Genomic DNA, 18,342 nt, shown 5'->3' with positions numbered 1-18,342 from the left:
ACAAGTTTTTATAAATGAACACATTTTAGCAGATATTTTTATTTTCCTATTCTAGTAAAATAACTTAAAACATTTCTAAAAAGAGTTTTTAAATGAAGAACAGTAACGATTGTAAAAGCCTCTTATTTTGAAGGGCATGTTATGCTATTTCCGGTACCTCCTCGCTGACTTCACGTCATCCACGAGGCTCTGTGACGTAGCGCTCCAGCTCCTGCTGATGATGCAGTTGCTAGGGCGCCAGGAGCAGATGGGGAAGAAGCATGGAAACGTGTTCCAGGGCTCCCCCTAGTGGCGATTTTAGGATTTTTTTTCCCTGCTTTGGCTTCTTAAAATATGCGTTATTTTTGGTTTCATAGCGCTCTAAATTGTACATTTTTATTTATAATTTTTTTTAAAATAAAACAGTAAAATGACAAAGTCATTTAATACATTTGAGATTTTCTTCTATATTGACTTAAAAATGTTTACAGAAACAGTACCGAGCAGACGCACAGCAATGGAATCAAAGGCCGTGTCCACTGAACACACAACGAAATTCAATAAAAATGATGCAAATATTAATGCAATACACATACTTTTTTTTTCTTTACACAAATTACAGATTACAAAACCCATAAATGAAATCTTGTGAGCACTGAAGCAGCGCTGAAATTACAGAATGACGGAGTGGATACACACAGCGGAGGGGGTACAGTCGTTCGGATATTTGCGGGATGAGACGAGCAGACGAAATAATACCCAGCGTGCTTCAGTGTTTTTTTTTTTTTTTTTTTTGTAGTCCGTAGTGTTGGATTTGTCGAGGAGCAGAGTGCGGCTTTGTTACCGTTTCCGGCCTTTGAAGTCCAAAGCAATCTGGAGTCCACAGTGAGGTCAGGCGGCGGCGGTACAGTGATGTGGGTTGGGCCGTTGTAACAGGTCGCTCCTTGGTTTCGGGTGGTCAAACAAATCAAAGACTTAGAGCCTTTTTTTTGTTGTGGAGCTGTGCAAGCGAGGAACTTTCTTTCTTTCTTTCTTTCTATTCATCCTCCCCCCATCAGGGTTGATTGTTACCCCTCCTCACCCAAAAAAACAGCCGCGTCTGAGTCAGAAAAAAAGAAGATTGTCGTCCGTTTTCTGCTCAGGTGGGCGCGGTGATAGTGTTTTAACAAAAAAAACATAAAAAGACGATTGTGATAATAAGTGCAACAAAGGTTAAAGTATCAAAGAATAAAACATAGGAAGCAATAAAAACATCAAAGCATCTAAAAACTACATCCTATTGCACAATTAAAAGTATGATACAAAACAATTGATGAAAATAATTGGTATTGCATACAAATCAAATAAAAAAACTACTTTGTTCCGTCTTTAAGACCTCAACTTTTTTTAAACAGAGCTTCCTCTGATTGATTTTCATCGCCTTAAGTTTAGAGACCACGCCCCCTTTTTTTCTTTTTGGTTGTGGTCGCGACAGACAGAACCTCGAAACACTGATTTCATTCGCTTCAAAGTGCACAAAGGAAACAGGAATTTAAAAATAAAAAAACAAAGCGCTCCGACATGCTGGTGAAACATGTGAGAGACGACGAACGGAGATAAAAAGGCGGGAAAACGAAGCGACTGAGAATGCTGCATAGCTGGATCCATTTAAAGCGACGAGGGAGCGATCCGGGTTCTGTACACGATCCGTCCGGTTAGCTTCCTTCCACTGGTTCAGAAGTCCAGTTCTTGCAGTCTTTTTTTCGGACTTCACACCTGCGTGTCGCCGGGCTCACTGGTCAGGCCGCCGCCGCCGTGCAGGTAAATGGCGGACGTGGACTTGGGCCGGTTCTGGCTGTGCGAGCGGGCGGAGCCGTTGTTGTTGACCTCGGGGCCACGGGCGTCTGTGGAGATGACCCAGGTGGTGGGTCGCCACTTCTTCAGGGAGTACGGCGTCTTGACGCGCTTCTTGATCTTCTCGCCCGTCCCCAAAGCGGCGTCGGATGGAACCAAGGTTTCACCTGAAAACACAAAGACGGATCAGAACCCAAAGAAATGAACCCAAATTAGAATTCATTATAGTTTAGGGGGCTTTTAACCTTTTTGATTGTAACATTTAATAACAATTTACTCGTTAAACTCGATACAAAATTGTTAACTACAAAAATTATATATATTTTCATTGTCTTTTTTTGTTTTTGGAAAAGAAGCTAAATTAAAATAAAATAATTCCTCTGAAATTTTAAGGTTAATTTAACATTTTTTTTTATTGTTTGTTGATTTTGGGAAGCAGCAATTCATACCAATCTATAATAAAAAAAAATAATAGTAAAAAATTGAATAAAAAGTTAAAAAAACAGCCAAATTAGGGTTTAAAAACCTTTTTTTCAAGTATCACAATGTAAGCGGTTGGTAATTTTAATATAATAATAATTGAATATGTGAAATCAGAGTGATTTTGTGTGAAAACTAAAAAATAAGTTACAACTTTTATTGTGAAAAGCGTAAATTAATGTCAAGATGGTCAGAAAGAAACGAGTGTCAAAGCTCGGACGGATCATTAAAAAACATAAAAAATTGATGAGAAAAATGTGGAAAAATTTGTTCAGGAAAAAGTAAAATAAATATCTTTTTTGAATAAAAAAACTCCTTTTGGTTTGTTATTAATCCAAGAATTGTGATTTTATCATTGAAAGTTTGACCTTTGTTCAGTTTATATCAATAGTTACATGAAAATCGTTTTTCATTGAACAAAGTTTGCTTGAATGTAAATCTGAGAATTATTTTATTTTGAAATGGGGAAATAGTGAACCAACATTAAATATTTATTGATAACAACCTTATTTAAAGGAGTTGTATCATGTTTGTATCAAGAATAAAAAGTGGGTTTAGCATATGGTGTTTACTAGGGTGTGTACTGGTGGAGAAAAAAAAGGAAGACGCTCATAAATAATTAACTAAATATCGTTTTGTCAGCATTTCAAATTGATACCTCATCGGCAAATGAAATATCACAATATATCGCCAAATTGATTATTACCTATAGCCATTGGATTCCATTAAATAGGTCGCTACCAAATCGGAGCCCCTGATTGGTCCAAGTTCAACTGGTTTTTGGACTTTTATGGACTTTTCATTGGGAGTAGAATCTGAAAACGGTCAAAGAAACTACTAGCTAGCACGAACACGATTATTTTCAAAAGCCCAAAACGCGCATTTATATAGATCTATCATTAGAAGAACCCGAAATTGATCGTAGAAACTTGCGTAGATACGCGTGAACACGAGAATTTTCGGAAGTCCAAGATGCGCATTTACATTGACTTTTTATTGGAAGTAGAACCCAAAAACGGGTTTAGGAACTTGCGTAGCTACACATGAATGAGGAACTTTTGGAAGTCCAAAACACGCTTTTAAATAGATATTTTATTGGGAGTAGAACCCGAAAATGGTTGTAGAAAATTGAGTAGCTAGCGTAAACACACGTTTTTTCAAAAGCCTTAGACGCGCATTTACATTGACTTTTTATTGGAAGAAAAACCCCAAAACAGTCGTAGGAACTTTTGTAGTGAATACTAGAATTTTCGGAAGCCCATGAAGCGCATTTACATTGACTTTTCTTTAGAAGAACCCAAAATTGGTTGTAGAAACTTGCGTAGATACGCGTGAACACGAGAATTTTTGGAAGCCCAAGACGCGCATTTACATCGACTTTTCATTAGGAGTAGAACCTAAAAACGGTTGTAAGAACTTCCATGGCTACACATGAATGCAAACATTTTTGGAGGGCCAAAATATGTTTTAACATAGATATTTTATTGGGAGTAGAACCCAAAATTGGTAGTGGAAACCTGCGTAGCTATGCGTAAACATGAGAATTTTCGGAAGCCCAAGACACACATTTACGTTGACTTTTCATTGGAAATAGAACCCAAAAACGGTTGTAGGAACTTGCGTAGCCACGCGTTAACATGAGATTTTTCAGAAGCCCAAAATGCAAATTTACATAGACTATTCATTAGAAGAACCCAAAATTGGTTGTAGAAACTTGCGTGGCTACACATGAATGAGGAACTTTTGGAAGCCCAAAACACGCTTTTACATATATTTTATTGGGAGTAGAAGCCGAAAATGGTTGTAGGAACTAGCGTAGCTACACATGAACGTGGGAATTCTTTAAGGCCAAAACACGCTTTTACATGGATATTTTATTGGGAGTAGAACCCAAAATTTGTCGTAGAAACTTGCAAAGTTACGCGTGAACAGGGTTTTTCAGAAGCCTGAGACGTGAATTTACTTTGACTTTTTATTGGAAGTGGTCGCTTGAACGCCTGTTTCTGAGGGCGGCGTGAACGTAGCTCACCTAAGGAGGTCAGGTCCTGTGTGGTGAAGGACAGGTCCAGCGAGTTGGGTCTCTCGGGTCGGCGTGTTCTGGGCTGCCGCAGCAGAGCCTCGCCCCTCACGCTGACCCCAGCATCCTTCTGCGGTTCTGCGGATCTGGAGCTTTCCCCCGGAGGCCCGCCGGTTTCCCGGCTCCCCGCTTCGGCGCTCCCGCCTTCCTCTCCCCCGTCGCTCTCACCGCCGCTCTCCCCATCGCCTTGGCCGTGGCCCGTGTTGCTGTTGTTGTTGTTGGTGTTGGGTCGAGCCGAGTGCAGAACGCCGACCCCCGTGGCGGCGTCTCTGAGGTCGGGCTGCTCTCGGCTCAGCAGCGGCTCGTGCTCGTCGGGGCTGGCTGTGATCAGGCCGAGGCTGAGGCGGCTGTCGTCGGACGTCAGAGCTGCAGACCCGTTCTGGAGCATGCCGGGCCCTCCGAAGCCCGCCGCTCCTCCGGGCGCCATGGATGACATCCCTGCAGCCGCGAGACCGTTGACGTTCACGCTTCCATTGGCGTGCGCGTCTCGCAGAATTGGAACGTTGTTTGTGCCGGCGCCCCTGTGGGGCTCAGCCGTGTTTGTGCCCGTCCCCGCACCGATGTTCATCTTGGTTCCATCCACCTGCCGCAGATTGGACTTCCCCGAGCGTCCGAACTTGAACCGAAGCGAGGACGAGGACGAGGACGACTCCTTCTTGGCGGGCTTGTTGCGCAGCGGCAGACTGGACGGCCTCTTTGGCAGGTTCTGCTGCTTGGGCAGCGGGAAGATGGTGTTGGGCATGGCAGCAGGGGAGTCGGACGCTCCCGAGGCCTCGCTGGCCATCTTGATGAGGGGGTACAGCAGGCTGGAGCTGCCCGGGCTCAGCGGGTCTGGCGAGCAGAACTGCTTTTGCGAGTGCTCCATCAGGTTCTCATCAGAGCTCTCCTTCAGGTTCTTATCCACCTCTTTGGGATCCAGTTTGGTGGTTTCCAGGTCTTCCTGGGTCAGGTGCAGGCAGACGGGGACCGTGGCGACCCCGACGGGGCCGTCAGACTCTGAGATGGTCGTGGTGGTTGTGCCAGAGGTGGAGGGGCTGCCTCTGAGGCCCATGCTGGTGCTGCCGCCGTCTGGGCTGGGCAGGCGGGCGTTGGCTTGCTGCTGGCGCTCCTGGTTGATGGAGTTTCTGTTTCTCTCTCCGGTTCCGGATCTGCTAGTGATGGAGTTGGTGGTGTCGGCTTGCGTGTTCTTAGGGACTCCTTCATGTTCCTCGATGTAGGTGGAGGGATGGTCAGTGTACGGGCCGCTCTTTGGGGTCATACGATTTCTGTGAAAAGTTATAGGGACAAAAACAAAGATATAAGTGAAGTGATTTAAGTTTTTCAGTAAAAGTTTTAGCACAGAAGCCAATGGTCCCCCATGACTTGAGTTAAGTCCTTTTGGACTGGTAGTAGCTAGTTTGTTGGGTTAGCTTTAGGTCTTCAGCAGCTAGAGTCTGGAACAATAATATTTAGCATAAATGAACAACCGATTTTCCTAAAATTGAAAACAACTTGATGAACTCGATGAACTTGCTAAGCTAAAGCTATTAAATATAGTGTTCCACAGGGAAATGAGCTCAGGCTGATACTTTTTTACATTTATATATATGCTTGCATTTTTTTCAGTAAAAAAAACAAACATTTTTTTTTTAGTTTTCATTGATAATTTTCGTAAGCAAACTTTCTTTTTTTAACCCTTGATCTCTTGATAAACTTGCTGAGCTAAAGCTATCAGATATGGTGTTCCCCAGGGCACTGAGCTTGAGCCAATACTCTTTTAATCTTGGTATGCACTTGCATTTTTCTCAGTTGAAATGCTTTCATGTTAGCTTTTCATGTAAAATGTATCAACTTATTAATGACATTTTCTAAAATAAGAGAAATTTGGACACAACGACTATCAAATCTGGAATTGCAACCCTTGACAACCTGAGAAAGTTGCTAAGCTATCAGATATGGTGTTCAACAGGGCACTAATCTCGAGCCATTGCATTTTAAATCTTCACATGCGCTTGCATTTTTTCAGTTAAAATATTTTTGTTTTACTGTAGCTGCTGAGGATCTAAAGCTAACCCAACAAACTAGCCACTACCAGTCCAAAAGGACTTAATTAATTTATGCATTTTAATAGGAATATCTTTTTTAATCTAGCACTAGGACTTTGTTTTATACTTTTATACTTCTCTTCTTATATTGTATTGTTATTGCTTCTGCACCAAGGAATGGGGATTGCTTTTAAATTTCTTTGAATAAGTGCAATGACAAAATAAAGACTATTCTATTCTATGTTAGCTTTTAGTGTACAGATTAATTAATGAAGCTTTTTAAAGTAAGAGAAATTTGGACACATCTACTATCAAATCTGGATTTAGAAACCCCAACAATATGAAGAAGTTACTAAGCTAAAGCTATCATATATGGTGTTCCACAAGGCACTGATCTTGAGCCAATACTTTTTAAATCTTGATGTACACTAGAATTCTTTTCAGTTAAAATGTTTTTATGTAATTTTTTACTGTATAGATTTATCAATCAGTTATTGAAATTTTCAAAATTAGGAGAAATTTGGACATGACTCACAAATCTGGAATTAGAACCCCCGACAACCTGAGAAAGTTACAAAACTAAAGCTATCAGATATGGTGTTCCACAAGACACTGATCTTGAGCCAATATGTTTTAAATCTTGACATGCACTTGCATTTTTTCCGTTTAAATGTTTTTAAATTAGTTTTTGATTTACAAATGTCAATGTATTAAAAGAAATTACGACAAAATGACTATAAAGTCTGGAATTAGAACCCCCAAAAGCAGATATGATGCACCACAGAAACAATATTTTTTCAATCTGCATTTGCACTTTCATTTTTTCACGAAAATACTATTATTTTAGTTTTCAATGTACACATTAATTACGAGGACATTTGAATCCAATGACTATCAAGTCTTGAAATTTTACTCCCAACTTGCTAAGATAAAGCTGTCATATATGGTGTACCACAGGGCACTGAGCTTGGGCCCATACTCTTTTAATCTTACTGTGCATCTTTTCATTTAAAATGCTTTTCCAATCGTTTTTAATGCACAAATGTATAATTTTATTGATGAAAAGTTCTACTCATACCTGTTCTCATACCTAAATTGTCCTATTTTGGGATATTTTTTGGGCTCACCTCTCGTTGTGCAGCGTAGTAGACATGGGGTTGAGCGTGGGACTGACGGACTTGGAGCGGTCCCATATGAGCAGCAGCTCGGCCAGCCGCTCCTCTGCGCACTGGGCCGTGAGGCGAGCCTCGGCGTCCGGGTCCCAGCAGTCCTCCATCGTCTCCTTCAGGGAGCGGACAGCCTGAAGCAGGACAGATGATCAGAGATCACCGGCGTAAACGGAGGAATCTGTTTGGTCCTTTTGTTTAACGTAAGTGATGCTGAGTGTTTGATAAAGAGAGTCCTTATATTGGGGAGTTCAATTGGGTATTATTTCACAAGAATCGCTGAACATGAAATACAAAAATTCCTAATTTTTAGATGCTGAACGAAAGTTCTTCCCACAACGCTGTGGTTCAGATGGATTTGAGCTACAGTCAAATGGGCCTGATTTACCATAGAGGATGTGAGTTCCTAGAAGAACAGTGCATGCTGGGAAAGTGGGAGAGGACAAATACCCTCAAAACACCAGTTTGCTTTGATGCTAACAGCAAAATTGGTTATTTTTCCCACTTATCAGAACCTACCAGGCTGTTCTCCTTCCAGGCTTCTGGGAATTTGGGTCGCTGCTTCTCCCTGGAGACCAGGACCTGCATGTCCTCAAAAGTTGGGTGGTTCCCCACTTCCGCCTGAAAAGCCATCTGGTACTCTGGCACAGACTCTCCTGCGGAAAAGCGTGCAGAGAGGGGGGGTGAGCGTTCTGGGATACGGTCCGTTTTGGAAAAACGACTTAAAAGTCTGTCAGAGTTTCCTCACCTGGGAAGAGGTCGCTGCAGCGCATGAACGTCTCCCAGTAGACGAGGCCCAGCGCGTACATGTCCACCTGCTTCAGAGCAGACTCGCAGTCCCGCAGGTTCACAGCGCCCTCCAACACCTCCGGAGCCATGTAGCGGATCGTTCCCACCTGGGAGGCGGGGGAGGAAACATACGGGCTGGAAAATCACCTTTCGTGTTCCAGTGACACACATTATGCAACATTAAGATTTATTTTTTGGAAATATAGTGCTAAAAAGTCTCATTTTATTTTTTAAAACACCTTTGCTAGTTCATAAATATCACTACAAACTACCGAATGTAGTTAGTTTTATGATTCAATTCAATAAAAATCCATTTAGTAGAACATTTCTTATAGGAAATCAATTAATTTGTTCATTTAAAACACTTAACTAGTGATAAAAACACAGCAAAATTTATGCTTTTATTTTGTAAACAAACTAAGTCTCACTTTAAGCTGTTTTATCCTTAAATAAAAGCTAAAGAATTACTTTAAAGTAAATCTGATTTGATGAATCAATATTAATTCTATTGATATTCATCAATATTTCTTTTTATGGACATTTCTCAAACATGAAAAGATGAGAAATTGGTTCAATAAAAGCAAATTAATTGGGTTTAAAGTTAATAATTTTACATATCCATATCTTCCTTTAAGCTCTCAGTTCAAACTTTGATTAATTCTATTTATGAATCAATCATATCTTTAAAAATCTAATGTGTTTGGATATGTAGGTGTCTTTCAATGTGTAACAATATTTATTTTTAGTCTAGAGGTTCAGAAAAAAAGACAATATGAAGGAATAAAGAAATAAAAAAGGGAGACTAAATGTTTTTGAAGAGAGAAAACTAGTTTTGGATCAAAGCTTTTTCCAGTTCTTAAATCTTTGGGGGCTTAATATAAAGAAAAACAAGAACAACAAAAAAGAGAGACACCTAGTGGCCAAGTACAGCTACAGCAGTTTCAGTTTATTTACTCATAACTATATTGTTTATTTGTTTTTAAGGGCAACCTGCGTCAATTAAAAAAAAAAAGGCAAAAATAGTTGAATCATTAATATTAAAGTAAAAAAAACATTTTCACAAAGAGAAAATACAAAAATTAAAGTGTTTTTTTGTTTGAATCAAAACTTTATTTAAAAACTGGACTTCAAATCATGAGATCATGATTAAAAATAGTTAAATATAAAATTTTTGTGTTATTTTCTTTTGTATATTATGAGTTAGCTGAGACACATTGAGTTTTTTTAACATGGATGCTGTTGTTTGTCACAGAGAGTTTTGCTCCCCATTTGAACTTCATATTAGAAAACTGCTGAGTCAGCGTTTGTGGAGGTTTAAACCAATCGTTTAGAAAAAAATCAGATAAATCTTAGCCTTAAACTTTCTATATGGTTATGGAAAAAGTGCACTGTTTGTGAGGGGTAACGCACCTCACTGATGGCAGCGTTCTCCTCCTCGCCGTGGCGCGCCGGCCTGTTCCCTGTCAGCTTCATGGACAGGCCGAAATCGATGATGACGCACGCACCGTCGGCTTTAACCAGGATGTTCCTGCTGTTCAGGTCTCTGTGCGACACCGCCGGCTTGTACAAGTCTTTACGTAAAAAAAAAAAAGAGAGAAAATTTATGTTTCTGCCTGCAGTTCCTCACTTCGTCCAGCAGGCGGTGCAGTGAGGCAGCTGCACATTAACTAGTTCTTTTCTGCTGCTGCTTCCTGTGCTCATCACTGGCCTTTTTACTAAAATCATATCAGCTCTTCTAACTTGGATGTCACTTCGGAGCAGTTTGACGTTTATTTACGCTGATGAGGAGAAAAGAGGAGAGTACGCCGAGCTCTGATGACAGAGCAGTGAGCCACACACATCCTCACATTTTATCCGCCTCCCTGGTTCGTCCCTTTTTCTTTCCTTTTTTTTTTTACTGTCTGAGGCTGGCTGGAGGGAAGGCTATAAATACCCCGAGCTGGGCGTGCATGCACTGTGTACATGATTGTTTGTCAAAAATACTGCAAGAGGACGCTCTGGAGGAGCAGAGAGAGCTTCATTAGCTTACCTCCTTTAAAGATTTCCGTGTGCAGGTAGGCCAGGCCGCGCGTGACCGAGTGGGCCAGGCGGCAACTTCTGACCCAGTCGTTTGTGTGGAGGGTCAGATAGTGGCTTAGGGAACCCTGAGGAGATCAAGCAAAAGAAAAAATTGAAAAAATGATTGACATTAATGTGTTGACAAGTGATATTTACCCTAAAAATGACCTAAAATACCAAATAAGTTAACTTAAGATGAATTAGGATCTTTGTTTTCAACATCAAACCAATAGAAGGAGCCAAAAATACTAGAAAAAAGCAGCCGTCCTCCTATTTTTAGGCACAAAAATTGATATTCTCACATTCTTTCAACTCTCAGTGGAATTTTACATCCATCAATTTGGTTTGAGACAAACGCATCAAATTAAATCAATTCCATGTTATTAGTTTTCATTAAAAAGCCAATTTTGGTTGGTAATAAAAGTTTTCAAATAATAAACTGTAAAAAATTGGAGCTTTTATGATTAAAGTGGGCAATAAAAAACATTTTTTTTCAAATGCAAAAATACAAAAAAAAGGCTTAAAAAATGAAAAGAGCATTAATTTGACATCAACGTCCCATTCCTTTCATCTTTTCATCTATTTTAGGCAGCTCCCAGTGGTCTTTTAATAATAATTGTTTACCCGTTTTTAATTAGAATCATGACATAGTTTCTGCAGAGCGACAGAAGTTCATTAGAAATACGCCTCTGACTTGTGGCGCAGAAGTAAGCCTCCTCTGGTATCCCATCATCCCTTTAACACTCTCTTGCTTGCTAGCTTACAGCCCCTCACAACCATTAGCTAACATTAGCAGCACAATAACAACAATGAGTAATATCGGAGTCATCCAGCCGTAGAGTTTAGAGTCAGATGCCGGCTTAAAGTTGTGGGCGGAGCCACCACAAGCTTACAACCGTTGGATAAGATTAGCGGCGCAACAATAACAGGGTAATATCGGAGCCATACAGTTTAGAGGCGGATGCTATCTCAAAGTTGTGGGCGTGGCTAACACTAGCTTACAACCGTTAGCTAAGATTAGCGGGGAAACGATAACAGTAAGTAATATGAGTCATCCAGTCATACAGTTTAGAGTAAGATGCCAGCTCAGAGTTGTGGGCGTGGCCAACACTAGCTTATAAACGTTAGCTAAGATTAGCGGTGCAACAATAACAGAGTAATATTGGAACCATCCAGTTTAGGACTGGATGCTAGCTTAAATTTGTGGGCGTGGCCAACACTAGCTTTCAAATGTTAGCTAAAATTAGCGGTGCAACAATGATGGTGAGTATTATGAGTCGTCCAGTCATACAGTTTAAAGTCAGATGCCAGCTCAGAGTTGTGGGCGTGGCCACCACTAACTTACAACCGCAAGCTAAAATTAGCGGTGCAACAATAACAGTGTGCATTATCGGAACCATCCAGCTATACAGTTTAGAGTAGGATGCTATCTTAAAGTTGTGGGCGTGGCCACCATTAGCTTACAAATGTTAGCTAAAATTAGCGGTGCAACAATAGCAGTGAGTAATATTTAATCTATCCAGCCATAAGGTTTAGCGTTAGATGCCAGTGCAGAGTTGTGGGCGTGGCCACCACTAGCTTACAGCGCCTCACAACCGCTAGCTAAGATTAGGGGTGCAGCAATGAAAGTGATCAATGTCTGAGCATACAGTTTAGAGCCAACTCAGAGTTGTGGGCGTGGCCACCACTAGCTTACAGCCCCACCCCCATACAATCTTTTGGAAAAAACACATTTTCTGATTCACTACAATTAAAAAAAAGGAATATTTCTTCTAAAAAGCGTCAATTTTCTTTGGAATGAGTCTTTAAAGACCGTTTCCTACAATTATTGACGTACTTCTTCAACCTTTTCTTTTAAAATGAGGTGCAACAGTAGGTTTTTTAAAAGCTGTAATTGCACTTCCTGCTCATGGATGGCTTTTATGTAATACATAGTGAAAGTTTGATCTGGAACTGACAAATTTTCTAATATTTCTGTAACAATTTTCCCGTTTTTATGAAAAACCTGGAGCAGGATCGCTCCTTTAACGCATGGAATAGTCGTCGTGTCAACAGAAGGCTCACGTGTGGGTAGTACTCCATGACCAGCAGGTACTCGGTGCGTCCCTCCGGGCCCGTGCGCTCGTCGGCGGCGACGAAGCGGGCGATGTTGTCGTGCTCCAGCAGCGGCAGGCGGTAGATGGAGCACTCGTTGAGGAAGTTCTGGCGGTTGCCGACGGTGAAAACCTTCACGGCGACCGGCTGCTCGTCCAGGGAGCCGCAGTACACGGCGCCGTACCTTCCACGTCCGATCAGCTGCAGGAGGGAGCAAAAGAAAGGAGTATTTCTATATTATATATAAAAATAAAAAGTAGAGTAGAACAAAAAAAAAAAGACAACTTGATTAAACCACGGGAGCTGGTTAAAAACTCATTCAATTAGTGCCCTGAATTACCCAGAGCGCAACATGCTGTTAAGGCGGCCCGAACGCTCCGCCTTAAAGAGCCCCATTTCCATGGCAGTGCGGGGAGAATGCAGGGACTGCATTAACATGACTCTAATTCCTGCCTCCAAACATTATCTCTGGTTATAAAACAAACTCTGGTAAACAATGAACCTGTTTAGTCTGCGAGCGAGGCTCCCCGGCTTCCCACCCCCACCACGGGCAATGAGTTTAATGTGAGAGAGCATGTGCACATGATAAGGCACAAGGACAGTGTTCGGAATTAAACTGCAGCTTGAAATAATGCCCCCATCTACGCTGAGAAGGAGAACGTAGCTGCAGATGAGCAGACCTGCTGTTTTGTTCCGAGGCGACGGGATTGGGAAACTAAATCTGTCTGTTTCACACAGTTAAAGTAATATTTTACTGTTGCAAATGATCCAAAATGTACCTTAAAATACTTTTTAAAAGGCAGTTGATGCTTTTATATTTGCATTACGAAGGTTTAGTAAATAGAGCTTTTATTTTGTAGACCTGAGTTTTGGAGCTAAAATATCTAAATCATTTAAAAACTGTTGATAAAAAAAAATTAAAAAGTATAAAAAAATGTTTTAGAGTTGGACAATCGCATTAGTATTAATAAGTGTGACATAATTTGCTTTAAAAAATGTTAACTTAAAGATTGAAGCTCATTAAAAAAGCCAAGGTGCAGTTCATCACACAGCCACTAGGGGGTGTTAATTGCGAACCTGTCCACATTTACCAAGAGAATTTAGCTACAGAAAAAAAACATGGCGCCCGAAAATTAGTAGCCGGAAGCAACAAAAATATCGTTTTAAGCTTTCGACCTTTTTCTCTCTTTTATCGACCCTTTTTGACGTTTTTTTTCTCTCTCTATGACAAAAATGGCTTATTTACGAAGAAAAAAACCGTTATTTCGCTGCTCCGATCAGCTGATTCACGGAAAAAAAGTTACAGGTTATTCACATTTAAGTGTTTTAAATATAATTTTGAAAGGGTTTTCTAAAGATTAGGAAATTTCCGCTTACGCAATCGGCTAAAGTTACGATTTCGAGTGTGACCAGAGTCCCTCACATTTACTGTAATGTAGAGGCTGGAATTTAATATTTTTTTATACCGAAGTGTAGTAGAATAATGTAATTTATTATTTTTTGTGGATGCTTTTATTTTTTCTATTGTTAAAGTTCTATTTTTATTTCAGCTTTTTTTATATTGAAATACCTTTATTTAAAAAAGAAAGCTGTACAAAAAAAGAAGAAAAAATCCCAATAATAGTAATAATAATATCTTTTTTCCTGATACTTATTTCCCCACATGTGGTAATTTGGGAACGCGTGTCCACGCCCGCCAGGCAAATGGAAACTCTGTTAACCTCTACTGTTAACGTCGATTTATATTTTTACCCGATGCATCAGCGAGAATTATGCTGAAACCTTCGGGGGGCTCGTGTTGTTTGCTTCCCGTTAGGGAGCCTTGTTAGCGTGACTCATCCTCTGAAAAATCAGAAAAATAAAACTCCACGCTGACGGAGCCTCCTTTGTGAAGTGTTTTGCTTCAGCACATGCTGCACCTGCTCCACTAGCAGAGCATCTGATCGCTTTCTACTTTTAGTTTCTGATTTATATATAAATCTATATTTCTGTTGCTACAGAAATCAGAGACAAACGAGCTCCTCGGCTAGCTGGAATTATCTGCTTAGACAATCACCGTGGTTAAATATCATGCAAACTATATTGACTTCCTCTCACAATGTTGGCTCTCCCGTTTCCAGATCCTGTGTCAGTGTAAGCAAATACCTATTTTTATACGCCTGACCCGGCGCTTCAGTCGTGCTGCCATGATCGGATGATAAAAGTCACATTGAAATGACAAATGCAACTATAAACCTTGATGTATTTTGGGTGCATCCTTTTTTTTTCTCCTTCGGTTTCTCCTTGTGTTCCTTTAAAAGCCGTTGAGCTTTTTTACTTGAGGATTAATTAAATAAAAAAATTTAAAAAAAAGTTTATTTTTGGCACTAGAAAACAAAATAAAAGCCTGCAGTGGTTCACAAACTCCAAATTGCTCTTTTTTTTCTGATTTTCTGAGAAACAGAGAAGCTGGTGTGGCCGACCTCCAGCAGTTTGAGATTGTCCAGGTCCAGGGAGCTCTCGGAGGCGGCGGCTTCCATCATGTTCAGGTTGTGCAAGCCCTGTTTTCCGTCTCCTGACAAAAATAAACAACACACAACAACTCAGGTTCCTGCAGCACAAAAAAACACTTCAGCGACCTTCGACGATATTCCTGCTCTTCCTTCGCAAGCTGAGCGCCATGGTAACTCACCGTGCATCATGCGGTAACCGCAGAAGGCTGCTACAATGAGCACGGCCAGCACGGCGACCGTTGCCAGGGCGATGATTATGGTCTCCTCTTGGCGCAGTGTAGGGTCTACAAAGCGAGAGAAAACATAAAAAAACATTGAATTTAAAGAAAAGTAGTAAATGATGGAGTTCTTCTGGGAGCCTTGGCCTTTCGAGAGAGTCTACTTTTGTAACGGCTCAGACTCAGCAGAGCAGAGAAAACAATCTTTCAGCTGAAAACACGCAAACCCCTTCACCTTCACCGCTCAGACAAATCAAATATACAGCATTCATTTTAAAAAACAAGCCATAAGGATATATAAGTAATTTGCTTTTTAGGTTTTGATTTCTTGATCAACAAAACCATCAAAGACGTTCCGGGAAAAAGCTAAAAAAGAAAGCCGCACAACCTGTTTGGTTTTTGTGTTGTGTCTGTTGCCATATTTTTTTCTAGATGGTCCCGTCTGATTATGTTTACAGTCAGATAAAGCTCGTTTTCCTTTAGAGGTTCAACTGGCCGAGAGTTCGATTGACTTCAAAGGCTTATGTTGAACTGTTATGAAAAAACTCATTCATTAAAAACGTTTTTTTAGTTGTGTTTTTTTTAACTAGTACTTTTCTTTCAACCTTGATGCTAGCACGGTAATGCTCCTGCTAGGTATGGAAACATTTTATTTTGGTTTTACTTTCACAATGCGCTTTTGAGTTGGGTTGGTAATCTCAGAGTAACTCACGATACAATGCGATTCACGATACATGGATCACGATACCGATAGTATCAAAATATGGCAAAGATTGAAATAATATATATATTACCTTAGCAATCTAGGATATATCACTATTTTTCAAACAAATATATTATTTTTTTTAAAGAAAAATGTAAGATATTTTTGTCACATTTAAGACCTTTTTGCTCGTGAGAGTAGTAGTGAAAGTCGTGTCCGCACTATACTATTAAGGCTAATAACGTATTGGTCTGGTAAAAATTGATGACGTGCCACCAATACCAAACATCCCTACACTTCACTGTCATGCTTGTGAGAAACGCCCCCTGGTGGACTTCTATGGTTCTACTTTAAAAACCGATTAAGGGAAAGGGGACCGGGAATCGTTCTTGAGTTAAAATATATTTCATCTCACCTCTACTCTTGAGAGTGGACAAAATACAAGAAATGCCCTGCAGTTACAGTATGATCCTTTAGAGGGCGGTGTTACCCAAAATGAGACATCACGCTGACTAACTGGACTTTTTTTTAAAATAGGCCCTTTTTCTGATTCACTCTGTTAAGTTTCCTTCACTAACTCACCCCAGTTGTTGACTTACAATGCTACCACGCTATATCGCGATTTACCTTTTGCAGTCACGCTGTTTCGCAAATTCTTTTTTGAGAAATTTTGCTTTTTTTTTTTTTTTGTGTTCTGCTTCCTGATTGGCTGTTGTCAATCCATCTCCTCCATACATACACACAATCGTATACACAATCCATTGTAATTGCTAAATCGACATAATTCTTCAATGGCTAACAGATTTTTGGTATCTTTCTATAATACGAGACTACCACGATAAACGAGGGACCATTGTACGTTTTTTCAGTCAACAGAAAGTCTGTTTGCGTTTCCAGTGTTAATGAACCTCATCCCAGTTCACTTACAAGCTGATTTCCAAGCAAAATAGGGATTTGCTCGTTTGTGACACAACAGATTTTACTATAATCCTTTCACACCTGCCAAACCAAGCAGACCATAACCAGACGTCCACTTAAACCAAGAAAAGAACAATACTTATTTCAAGAGTTGGGAAGACGTTGGAGCTACAAACCAAAATAATCAAATGCTGTAAAGGTGTATGTCGAGTTCTTGGAGTCTAATGCATGTTTTTATGAAAAAAAAAAAAAAAAAACGAAGAAGATTCCTGCCTGTTTTTATTTGGCGGTTTTTCCACAAAAATGGAGGAACGACTGCTACAGTTTCTGGGTTTCTAGCCAATGTAACGGCTAAAGAGACTGAAAACATGAAGTATTTGCAGAGTGCTGCTGTGATTACTCATTGAAGTCGTTGGGTTCAGTTAAAAGTGCGTTCTTGATAATGAGGTTCATTTTTGAGCTGGTTTCTGTCAGCCATGAGTCACCTCCAGCATCTGAGAGCAGATGCTCTGGTATGAAAATCAAAATTCGTTTCATCTACCCAACAAATGGATGCCGTAATAATATAGAACTTTGCAAGTTTTTTTAATTCACATTTCAAACATCCGCAGATTAAGGTTTTTCTTTTTTTTTAGATTTTCCTTTCATTCATATTTCATTCAGTTAAAAAAGCAGCTCTAACATCTTTCTGAACTTTCTTTAACATGAGTCAGGACTCAAGTCTTGTGAGCCACGACTCAAGTCTCGTGAGTCAGGACTCAAGTCTTGTGAGCCACGACTCAAGTCTCGTGAGCCAGGACTCAAGTCCTGTGAGCCACAGCTCAAGTCTCGTGAGCCACGACTAAAGTCACGTCAGTCACGACTCAAGTCTCGTGAGTCAGGACTCAAGTGAGCCACAACTCAAGTCTACTGAGCCACAACTCAAGTCTTGTGAGTCAGGACTCAAGTGAGCCACAACTCAAGTCTCGTGAGCCAGGACTCAAGTCTCATGAGTCACGACTCAAGTCTCGTGAGTCACAACTCAAGTCTCGTGATTAAGGACTCAAGTCTCGTGAGCCACAACTCAAGTCTCGTGAGTCAGGACTCAAGTCTCGTGAGTCACAACTCAAGTCTCGTGATTAAGGACTCAAGTCTCGTGAGCCACAACTCAAGTCTCGTGAGTCAGGACTCAAGTCTCGTGAGCCACGACTCAAGTCTCGTGAGTCAGGACTCAAGTCTTGTGAGCCACGACTCAAGTCTCGTGAGCCAGGACTCAAGTCCTGTGAGCCACAGCTCAAGTCTCGTGAGCCACGACTAAAGTCACGTCAGTCAGGACTCAAGTCTCGTGAGTCAGGACTCAAGTGAGCCACAACTCAAGTCTCGTGAGCCACAGCTCAAGTCTCGTGAGTCACGACTCAAGTCTCGTGAGTCAGGACTCAAGTCTCGTGAGCCACGACTCAAGTCTCGTGAGTCAGGACTCAAGTCTCGTGAGTCAGGACTCAAGTTTTGTGAGCCGTGACTCAAGTATCGCG

General features: G+C 40.7%; 1 protein-coding gene across 1 annotated transcript in view; it reads right to left on the bottom strand.

The window, feature by feature from the left end:
• Nucleotides 1-417: 417 nt before the first annotated feature.
• The window catches only part of LOC112159966 (bone morphogenetic protein receptor type-2), a 44,725-nt gene continuing 26,800 nt past the window's right edge, over nt 418-18,342 (bottom strand). Inside the window, exons 4-13 of the mRNA XM_024294235.2 lie at nt 15,172-15,276; nt 14,963-15,054; nt 12,471-12,701; nt 10,378-10,492; nt 9,759-9,919; nt 8,308-8,455; nt 8,079-8,215; nt 7,521-7,693; nt 4,322-5,634; nt 418-1,979 (exon numbers count right to left, since the gene is read on the bottom strand). Coding sequence (XP_024150003.1) covers nt 1,729-1,979; nt 4,322-5,634; nt 7,521-7,693; nt 8,079-8,215; nt 8,308-8,455; nt 9,759-9,919; nt 10,378-10,492; nt 12,471-12,701; nt 14,963-15,054; nt 15,172-15,276 — 2,726 coding nt within the window. The 3' untranslated portion in view covers nt 418-1,728. The remainder of the gene's footprint in view (nt 1,980-4,321; nt 5,635-7,520; nt 7,694-8,078; nt 8,216-8,307; nt 8,456-9,758; nt 9,920-10,377; nt 10,493-12,470; nt 12,702-14,962; nt 15,055-15,171; nt 15,277-18,342) is intronic.

Source organism: Oryzias melastigma, linkage group LG2 (assembly GCF_002922805.2).
Source record: "Oryzias melastigma strain HK-1 linkage group LG2, ASM292280v2, whole genome shotgun sequence".
NCBI lineage: Eukaryota > Metazoa > Chordata > Actinopteri > Beloniformes > Adrianichthyidae > Oryzias > Oryzias melastigma.
The sequence above is the reverse complement of the archived record's forward strand: the minus strand, read 5'-3'. Positions and strand labels throughout refer to the sequence as shown.